At 36.5% G+C, this 11,478-nt stretch overlaps 1 protein-coding gene across 1 annotated transcript in view; it reads left to right on the forward strand.

Annotated features, from left to right (window-relative positions):
* Positions 1-10,896, forward strand: part of Smp_063490 (putative hsl and clp protease) — a gene marked incomplete at both ends in the record, with an annotated part of 13,646 nt that extends 2,750 nt beyond the window's left edge. The window contains 4 exons of the mRNA XM_018799394.1: positions 1,949-2,143; positions 3,713-3,861; positions 7,294-7,564; positions 10,622-10,896. Of these exons, the coding sequence (XP_018651187.1) occupies positions 1,949-2,143; positions 3,713-3,861; positions 7,294-7,564; positions 10,622-10,896 (890 nt within the window). The remainder of the gene's footprint in view (positions 1-1,948; positions 2,144-3,712; positions 3,862-7,293; positions 7,565-10,621) is intronic.
* Positions 10,897-11,478: the final 582 nt, after the last annotated feature.

The raw sequence follows: 11,478 nt of genomic DNA on the forward strand, positions 1-11,478 counted from the left end.
CAAACTAAAACAATACATGAAAACAGTCAAATATTAACATTTTGAATACAACCAAGTACTAACTTTAAGCATAGGGAAAAACATCGTTTGACATGGCGACCCCCGAATTCGTCCCAACGTTTGACACAAATAGATCACACCGCTACCAACCACCGATGGAGGGACTCGATAGAAGACTGTCGCTCGTTCTGGAGCATATGCTTAGATTCAGATAATGCTCTACTGAGAACGCGTATTAGTCTGCGTCTTACTGGACTTAGGAAAGACGCTGCAAGGAAACCTCCTAGCGTTCTATTTAATGATAGCCAAGCTAAGAATATATTTCAGGAACAACTAGAAAAACAGGTAGCCACGTAAGTGATGCCCGCCCCAAGACAACTTGGAATGATATCTGAAAAGCTGTGGAAACAGCAGTGATATCTGCTAGTAAGGTAAACCATAAGGTTACGGAGAAACACTGGATCTCAGCAGCACCTACCGCACTGATAGATGCTCGAAAACTCATCCCATAAGGCTCTGAACATGACGAAGAGCGGAGTCACCTTGAATACAGACTAACAAGAAGCCTACGCAATGATCGCGAACAGTGGTGGTTAGTGAAAGCAAGAGAGATAGAAAAGGCAGCGGCAATAGGTAACATCAGACAACTGTTCAGACTCGTCACGCATCGGCTGGGATCACCAGGTAAGTAATAGTGAGGTTAGGCACAGGGTATTAGCGAATGATGGTAAATCAGTTGGTGAAGTTGTGAATCTTCACTGACTGAGGTGGTCGGGCCACGTGTTACGTATTCCTGAACACCGATTACCACGACGCGCAATGCTGACTAGTATTGGGGATGGTTGGAAGAGAGTTAGGAGCGGTCAAACCAAAACTTGGCATCAGTGCTTAAAGTCACTAACTTCTAGTCTGAGCCATGTTGGTAGATGCAGACTACTTGGTTGGGGTCCGCATGACTATCGTAACCAATGGTTGGAGACTCTGTGTGATATGGCTCAGAATGGATCACAATGGCGTACATGTTTACACTCTCTGTCTTCCTTTCGACTGTGAGATTAAAATTGTTTCATATCTTTCTTCCTGTATTATATCCTTATATGCAATCTTTCTTTTATATATTACTGTCATTGAAGTAACTATTTCTATGAATTCGATGTTCATCTTGTTGTGCTAATGAGGTATGGCAACTTGGACCGATGCATACATGCGCCTGATCCTTCGTTGTAGATGACTGATTGACTGACTGAAGATAGTTGTCCACTTGATAGCTATAAAAAAATGGGATAATTAAAAGTTATAATAGTTCTTAAGTATTAGTTTTGGAAATAATTGGAAGGAGTGGAAATAATAAAGTGAAGATAGAAACCGATAGATTTTGGTAGAGGGGAAGTTTAAAACCATGGGAGAACGAGGGGCTGAATACACTGTTATTTTACGCAAAAGCTAGGCTTGAAACAATGGATAGCAATAGCTTCTTATGTACACACGTTTTTCCTTTTTATTCCTATCGAGCCAACTCTTCTAACTATGTATGATTTTAAAGGAGGCGTATGGTAAAGCGAAATGATCAGAATTGATTAGATGTTCGAAGAGTGTGCTTTTGTCTGACTTCTGTAATCCTTTGGAAAACTGGGCAGAATAACGTTTAGTGATACGTTTCCAAAGAGCTGTTATTATTGGCCGGTCGGGTGGTCGACCCTCGAACTTCATGTATCGATGACATTTCTCTGTTTCTTTCTGTTTGACTGTTTGGTTCTTAGACATAGTTATATGGGGAGTAATGACTTGTAAATTAGTAAAATAATGCAGTTAGTAACTTGATTAGCGGTGATGTCAAGAAAACAGAGCTAAGGTAAGTGAATCCATACATAGCATATTTCTTGTTAAAGAAAATTACTATGTTTCGTTTTTGCCTCTAGTTGTTCGTTCTTGTCTTTATATTTATTAGATAAAAGTCAAAATCCAGGGGGACCTTTAGAAGGCGGTGGTTCCCTCAACTCCGCCAATGTGAGCCATCATATTATCGGTTCTAAGGAACGTTCTGGTGGTGCTGGAGGAGGAGGCTCTGGAAATGGCACCGGCTCTTTCATCAGGTGTAACAAATGTGGTGGTCCTTTGAAATCTCTTGATCCAACAACATCATGTAATCGTTTAATGTCGATGATTTATTTAAACCAATGTTTTCAAGTTGGTTGTTTAAATCTGGTTATTTTCACTTAAAAAGGCCTTCTCACCATAGTTATGTTTTAATTGCAACTATTTTGACTCTGACCATTACCACTTACAAGTACGGGGATACAAAATTGTATTTTGCGTTTAGATTGAAAGGCGAAATATTAGTGGTAACCATTGAAGTGTAGCATAATAGAAAGGTAACCGAATCTAGGATACTTCCTAATAATATATTGATTAGAGTTCTTACACTTTTTAATCATGAAAAATAAAATATAAAAAAACAATGCCATTCATAAGTAGCATGGAACGTAAAACGCATTTTTACCAGTCTAAATTACATTATATCGGTAAAGCAATATGAATGCCAAGTAGTAGTAAAAAGTGATTACGTTAATCTATAAGGACACGAAAGAAGCCATACTGAACGATATTCACTCATGTGTCAGTCACTAGCAACAAGGTAACCAATACTGTGCACAACAGCTTCTTTTTTGGTAATTGCTTTTCATAATTCGCATTAAATATCCCCTATCCAGCTGTCGAATCACTTGGCGAAACTTGAACAATGTAAAATAATTTGTATGAGAGACTTCCAAAGCCATATTCCTTATGCTCAGTCTTCGTTTAGTATCTTTGGTGCTCCCATTGTTTAAACTTCTTTGACATGCGTCTTGTTCATTTCCTCTCTTTGTTCTAATGTGATGTAACAACTTGGACTGATGAGCATCTGTACCAGGTCCTGTATTGATTATCACTAACCGATTGGGGACAAAAAGGCTAAAATTAATTCCTATCTGGTTGTAAACTTGTATATACTATGAAACAATTCTAAAGTTAGTGATGACCCAAATCATCCACGTATGACTGTTTAAGATCCCTTAAAGGGTCGTGTTTTTACTATGATACTCTAAATTCTAATCTCTTTATAATCCTCTGAGAACATTTAAGCGCCCTTCATTTCCGTTTTTTTCTACTACTTGCTTCAGTTTAATCCTTAATTTCAATATAACATAGCAGTAAGGTTTTTAACATCTGTTCTGTGTTAATTCCGGTCTCATGGTAAATATGCTTCTTATCAGGTGTTTGAGAATGTACTTTATTGTTGTGTCAAGAAACATAACGTTTAAATATAGGGGTTATTACTGGTCGTCTGAAATCGTTTGTTGGCACTTAAAGGGTAAGGTTTGCCAACGTGTATACTTATTAGAATTTTTGTATACCGAAGTATTTTATCAGTATGTTTAAAGGGACTTACTTTGTAGTTTATTTATACCAATGTAAACTATCTATTCAGTGTTTGTAGAAGAGTAAAAATAAGCAAGTCTTTGGGATTGGGTAGTATCACCAAACACCAAAGAAAATATGGCTTGGGACTCAATTACATAAATTGGTATATAGTTATTGAGTTTCACTAAGCTATACTTAGTCTTACTGATTATTTACTATGGGTGTTCGTTATGCACCATGAGTAACCAGTTTCGTAAACAATTATAAATGATTTTACCAACTTCATAATCAATTATATCCACTTTTACAGATATATCACGTTTTATGGAGTGTGAAGCATGTGAACAACTCTACGAATTAACAGATAAGAATGATCTCCCATCATTTAGCAATGTGGACGAAAGTCGGCCTCTTTCGCTCCTTAGTCCTAAGGAGGCAAGTCATTCTTTGTGCAAATATGTAGTCTTTTTATTACCTTGTTTACTCTTTTAATTAATAATTTCGTATTTACAGTTCTTTATGTCTGCGGCGCTATTTTTAAGATATATTGTAGTAGAATATCTTCGAGATGATTCCTATACTTCGTATGTCACTCGTCCTGATAACTGTCATCATGATAATTTCCCAGCAGTGTTTACATTTCAGAAGCAGTGCTAAGCGATAACTACAGCTTATTTTTGCTCACCACGGAACAAACGACCATCAAGCACACGATGGGAATGCGAATACGAATATGAATGAATGAACAGGAATTAAAATGCACAGATTTATAAGCATACAAATGAGTCATCACGCGTTTTAAGTGACTGACATCTATGCTAGTAAGATGAACATATGTGGGGGCTGTAACTTATTCCAAATCATACATGATCATACAAGCCTGGGAATAATAATAGTGCAGTTGCTGCTGACACAAAAGAGACTTAAATAAGTTAAGTAGAAGCCTCAATAAATCTAAACATGTACAAACCCGAGTGTAGGTGAGGATGATATAATAAACTGATGGATTAGTAGGATTACTTATTTCTATCCGACTGACTCCTGTAGTCCAAATAAGAATAAGATCTGAAAGCACTGGACGGCCGTTTCGTCCTGTTGTGTGACTCCTCAGCAGTGCGCATCCCCGGCCCCGCCTCGCGAGATTCGAACCCAGGACCTACCAGTCTCGCACGCGAGCGCTTAACTTCTAGACCACTGAGCTGGCATCCAACGGTGTTAATGCCTAAGTTCAACCGATCCACGAAATTGAGCAACTGTCCGCCATTGTCTTCAGTGAGTTACTATCTCACAACAGACCTTGTTAAACTCCACTGGTCACTGCTTCTCATTAGAACTATGGGTCGTGGGTGTGCACCGCTGAGGAGTCCCACAATAGGACGAAACGGCCGTCGAGTGCTTCCAGGTTTTCCATGGCGGTCTACCTTCAATTAACTCATGAATTCAAGTATAAAATTACTAAAATTTCCACAAAACCCCTTCTGATAAGAATAAAATCGTTAAGTGGTTAGAGCTAGAGATGATGAGAGTTTCAGCATAATAACCATATATTTCTCGGCAGATATGAGTCATTCATGGCCCACGCTTGTTGGCACATCAGCATGGTGTATGTCTGCGATCTCGAGAGAATATGTGTTCTAAGTTTCAAATGTACACTGCTTAAGCACCCCAACCATTAACAGCAGAACTTTCTTAGCGTAAATCAAATCACCTTAAAATTAAACAATGAAGTTGAATCGGTTTCCCGATGATAATCAGAATATTTCGTCATTCATCCAATGTTAGCAGTCACTTTCCGCAAATATTCATTTGATAATTCTAATGTTGTTGCGTTTGACAAGTGTAGGAGGTTGAAGTAGTAATTAAACACATTCTTGAGCTCTTTTACTGTATGATTATTCCGTGAGATAAATTTCATTGCTCTGTAACTTAACTTACGGTCAGTAATGGTACAGGTATTTTTCCCAGACCATCTGTGGATCTAATAGGTTACGGTTACTGAAATTGTGCTGTCTGCCTGTTATGACTTGTGACCTGCTTGGATGTCCTGTTAATGTATGACGTGATTATACCGCCAATTAGAGAGCAGCGATTTATCGATCGGGGCAATGACGCTTAAAACCCGTACGAGCAGTCTAGAGTACTTGTCGGTCCTGCTTTCTGCCTAGCCCAGCCAGTTAAGTTCAGAATACCAATAACAGCCTCTGCGGTATGAATCATTTATTTCAAGCATACTGGGTTTATGTACCAAACAGACAGATCACATCATACCATAAAATAGGAAAACAACATTTAAACAAGATTTGGCTAAATATGGCTGTGAATGTGGGAGACAGTAATTGATAGACAGAGCATAACTCAAGAATGGTGAATCGTATTGTAAAAGTCTATGGGTCAAAATAAAGCTTATAATGTGAGGAACATGAATATGAATAGTTTAGTTGTTTAACAATTATACGATAAAAATATATGTATCATATTGGTCCATAAATAGTTCTCAAAAGTTACCATTCATAATTCTTATAACAGTACCGACGGTGGCTATTTAATGTACAGTTTATAAATATCCTGAGAGCATGCAAATGTTAGGTGCATGCGTTTCATAATCATATAGTAATACTCTCTGACACGTTTATAAATAATAATTATTGATTGAGTATGTTTATTGCCTGATGCCTAACAAAATCTGAGTGCGACACTGCAAGGCTTGTTTATTAAATATCACAGGCTTTCAAAGGGTTATTTACTTTTAGTGGAAATTGTGGCATGCTTTATATCTTCTTTAGATGTTATAAAGTTCGAGAGGAAAAGAGTAAATCAGTCAATAAAATTGGAAATCTGTAACAGCAAGTGACCTCACCCAGTCACGGTTTACCGAAATATAGAATGCAAATTCTTATAGAACTATATTGAGCGGTGTGTTTTCTAGGTTAATCAGAGCCACTGAGATGTTAAAAATCAACAGTTGTAAACCTTAAGTGGTTTTATTTGTCCGTTTATTTTTTCTTTGTTATCAGTTAGGCTGTTCGTATTGTTTTTCTCTCTATACATGGATATTAGCCTTAGAAATGTTGATTAACCACCAGTCACCTGATTTTTTCAAAGTAAATCTTTTGTAAGATTATAATCGAAACAAAAATTCATAGATTGTAAATAATAAATATATTTTCTGTGCCATCGTGATTAATTTAGCACCAGCTCATGTTACTGATCTAAATGGAATGAACTTTCATCCAGTGAATTTTATTGTCCTATTCAGTATAGATTATGCACATTAACAATTTTATCATACAATGCTAGTTACTGTTTACATAATTATAAAACCTTGTTCCATATATTCGTTCTGTTTACTCAAGGTTAAAAAATGGTTGAAATTCTTTCATTTTTATATATGTAGTTCTAGAGAATGTGAGATGGAAAACATTATGCTTTGATAAAAGGCAATTCATCCTTATTGATCGTATTCATGAAGTTATACATTATTTTAAACATTTCGTGTTTGAATCTTGGTTCGCTTAAAAATGATATTGTATATCATTAATTTGATTTGATAAGATGATCTAATATGGAATATTTGACGTCTGTAAATTGTTCCTAATTATAAGGTCTTGAATCTATTGTGCCTTATTAGTGACAAATATAATTAACCTAAATTGAGCTCTATTGGTGAGTTGCAGGCGCTGCATAGTTTTTTTTCTCAATCCAGTCTCAACTAAGCACAATTTGTAGGAGGAAAAGGAATATGAGCTTTCTAGTAGTGAAGTAAAGCCAGACCAGTGAATCGAGTAGATTTTTTCACCATTATTACCGCTTCAAATAAGTCATTTAATGTATTTGTTCCATGTATCTGATTATTGTCATTGGAAATGTTCTCTTTACTCCGATTTATATTAGATACATCAATACTTAGATCGCTATGTAGTAGGTCAAGATAAAGCCAAAAAGATTCTTGCCGTTCAAGTATATGCTCATTACAACCGTATACAGTATAATCGGTCACTGGCTACTTCGGAAGATAATGGATTTAATTCAAATAGTTTAAACTCAGGAACAAATGAAACCAAACATACTGTAAATAATCATTATTCCCCAAATGAATTTTCGGGTACACGTTCTTGTACATCTGTAAATTATCAGGGTAGTTTAAGTCAACCCCCTGTATCAGGTATGAATATTTGACTTGTGTTTGTGAAAGTTGTCCGTATTCTTTATTTCTATTTTAAAGTGATTATAAACACTTACGATTTCGTTTTTAAAAGAGTGCTTTTAATTTCTTGAGACATAGAGTTTGTCGCGGTTGGAGTATTCACGTTCAGATCGAGAGTGAAATACAATTCACTTAACTATCCTCAACTTCCAAACCAGAACTAGTGAACGAACGATGACATGGGAATCCGTTTATTCAACAATTACAGAAAGTATATTCATTGGTAAAACAATATTGGCACGTTGTTTGTCACAACTGTCTAGATAACACTAATAGGGATAAACATTGTGCGTACTCTCGTTTGATATTCTCAATGATTATGAAATCCAACCACAAGGTGTACACTCAGATGCAATATAAACCACGAGCAAAACCACAATATGGAGATGCTGGAGCTAGAAAACCAAATGTTTGGACAAATAAACAAGACCAATGATGTCAGCACATCTCCCTTAACAGTGGCCATGTTAACAAGTCTACTAATTATAACATTGTGTATTAAAGAATTCCAGACGATAAAATAGTTTGTCGCAAACAAGGAAATTACACCTGGTTAATTGATAAGAGTTGCTACTAGCATCATTATAATAATAACAATGGTAGTAATTATTATTGTTACATTCTCTCCATTGGTAAATTAATTATTAATAGTGATTGACCCTAAATATGCGGTACGTTTAATTTCTAGTTTTAAATAACTGGATTTCTAAAGCACGCGGTCTGACTTCGATATGATCGAATCGTTAATGATGTAGGAGAAATATGGAACCTACTTACATCGTATATGTTCTGTTGACAAATCCCGTTAAGAGCAACGCGTGTATCGGATATTTGTTTTGGATTTTTGTGTTTCATTTATTTATTTCGGTGGACGGATGAAGGGATAAGAAACACAAGGCGAAGGTTTCTACTCAAAATATTACTCATAATAAGCGTTAATGTGGCTGAAAATAGATTATACCATGGTGTGACAAGGAGGTAGCTATTGGTTAAAATAATATGCGTGTTTGTTTGCCTATACATTTATTATTTTAGTCAGTCACAACGTAGTATTTCGTACTACGTACATCAGTTCGATTTGCCATACCACATTAGCACAGAGATGCAGTTGTCGATTTAAATCTCATAATGGTAGATGTAGTAAGATTATAAGCAGTAATCGGGAGGTTTAGGGTTTGAAGATGTTATTCAGGGAGTATAATCCAGTGAAATAAATTTGGAAGGATAAAAAAGAGAGGGACATGAAGAATTCGGAAGATTAGAATTTGGTAGAACACAAAGAGTGGATGCACCTTCGCCATTGCAAACGAACTTGTTGTAGAAGGCTATCTTGAATTTGTTGAGTTTGTCAGTATCTCGAAGAAAAGCCGTATTAAACTTTTGTGATGTTGTCCGCCCCGTCGTCCAGTACTTCTTGAGTTTCACTTCATCTTGGCGACCAGCAAGTAATGATCTGATGCTATATCAGCTCCTCTTCTGGTTCTCACATTCTCCATCGTCCTCTTGAACTTTTTGTTGATGCAGATATGGTCGATTTGGTTCTGTGTAGTGTGTAGTGAAGTTCATGCGGCTTTGTGAATGCGTTTGTCTGGTAATATTGTGCTGCCTATGACCAGTTTATTGAAGGCACATAGGTTTGCAAATCTCTCCCCATTTTCGTTCCTTTCTCCCAGTCAGTCCATGACGTCCCATTACGTATTCGTATCCAGTGTTGTCCATTCCAACCTTTGCATTTAAATCTCCCATCAGAATGGTCAAGTCCTTTGTTGGGCACTTGTCGACGATCGACTGCAGCCTGCCGTAGAATTGATCTTTAACGTCTTCATTGTAGTCGTTGGTAGGCGCATAGCATTGGATGACGTTCATTGTAATGCCCTCTTTCTTTGTTAGGAAGGAGGCTTTGGTGATCCTTGGTCCATGAGATTCCCATGCTATAAGTGCATTTTGTGCTTGTTTGGACAGCATCAATGCCACTCCTTGTGTATGTGGGGCATTTTCTTCTTCATAACCTGAGTATAACAGAAGTTCCCTTGAAGCTAGTCGTTGTTGTCCAACCTGTGTCCAATGTGTTTCACTGATTCCAAGCACCTCCAGGTTGTATTTTCTCATTTCTGCAGCAATTTAGAAGACTCTTCCGGTCCCACACATTGTCCGGACATTCCATGTACCTATAAAAATTGTCGCTCTGGTTGTTAGAAAGGGCATCGGTCTCGTGACTTCCGAAGGAACTCAGCTTTCATGACGAGGCGTCATAACTCTTCTAAATGAAGACCTGACTACCAGTGCAGGGTTTAAATGGTTTGAATTATTTTTCCTCGTTAGCGTTTTTTAGCGATTTAGTATTCTACGGGATGGGGTCGCTAACCCCATGCCCAACCTTCCTCCTTTATCGGGGCTTGTGACCGGCAGTAGCCCCCGGAGGGGCTACAGGCGGAGTTACCCCTATCACTATAAGATTTAAGTCGACAACTTCATTTCTGTGCTAATGTGGTATGGCAAATCGAACTGGCGTACGTAGTATGAAGTTCTACGTTGTGACTGACTAAAATAATAGATGTATAGGCAAACAAACACGCATAAGACACATAAGCGTAGATTTGCAAGGACATAGATGTAAGAGGTATATATGGTGAAGACCACAGTTTATTATGGAAAGGATAGTTCTTAGGATGGTGGGAATGAATCACTGGTCACATGCTGTCTGAGTTATGAAGGTTCGTCCAAAAGTTAGAACTCATCACACGTGTGTGTACAATATTACAGAAGCTTCTGAAAAATTTGCTAGTCCCTGTAAGAATTAGTAATAATCTCATTAACTTATTCCACTTCGGTTTTTGAACAACCGACCATTCTTGTTTGTTGTTGTATTTTATTTTTGATCAAATAACCATTTTGTACCATATACAATCATTCTGATTTGTACTTAATGAACTCATTAAATGCTGATGATTATTATTACTACATTCTATGTTGATCTTCTTAAACTCAATATACTCATATTCTACTTATTTTTAGAATTAATTAATTTGTCACGCAATGGTTTACTAAGTTCATTAAAAAGTGGAAACAGTTCAACAAGTTCATTTTCATTCTCAATGACTTCAGAAAATTTATCTGATATAAAGGATGATCGAGAAAAACGTTGTCGTGTTTCACAGATTCTTAAAGATGATTTTGATCGTCCATTAAAATTGGAAAAAAGCAACATTATATTGTTAGGCTCAACAGGTTCAGGTAATGTGGATTTCAAAATTATTAATTTTGTAAAAAGTTTGTTTTATGTGAAATAGTTCTTGTCCTTATTCTGCTTCTTCTTTCTCTGTGCTTCATCACTCATACAAAAGAAAAACCTTATACGATTAAGTCAATTTATTATTTATAAATATTTTGACCGTTTACACACTGTAGATGTGTATGTGAATAATTAAATAATTAAAAAAGACAAATAATTAAATCAGTCATTTAGTTGTGACATAGTCAACGGTTAACATTAATAACCGATAGAATAATTTGCTCAGATGAGAATGGGGATCTGGAAACCTGTAGTAGTGGGTAGCATTGCTATATAATCTGTTTATCTATAATTCCTAATACTCATACACGTTAATAATGCTTGTTTATTGGTAAAGTAAAGTAATGTACGATTTGTAGCGTCAGTTCAATGTCGTGGAAATTAAACTAACTGGTATGCTGAGTCATAATTTTATTGAACATTCACTGTCTATTACAACATAGAAGTACCGGTAACAATATACGACTCAACATGTCATGTTTGTTCGCCTAAAGATTGTACATAAATTGTTCCATATTCCAGTGAGAGTCATTTTTAAGTTTCTGCAAAAAGTATTGAATAGATAGTGGATTGTAATTAG

This window comes from Schistosoma mansoni, chromosome 3 (genome assembly GCF_000237925.1).
Source record: "Schistosoma mansoni strain Puerto Rico chromosome 3, complete genome".
NCBI classification, from domain to species: Eukaryota; Metazoa; Platyhelminthes; class Trematoda; order Strigeidida; family Schistosomatidae; genus Schistosoma; species Schistosoma mansoni.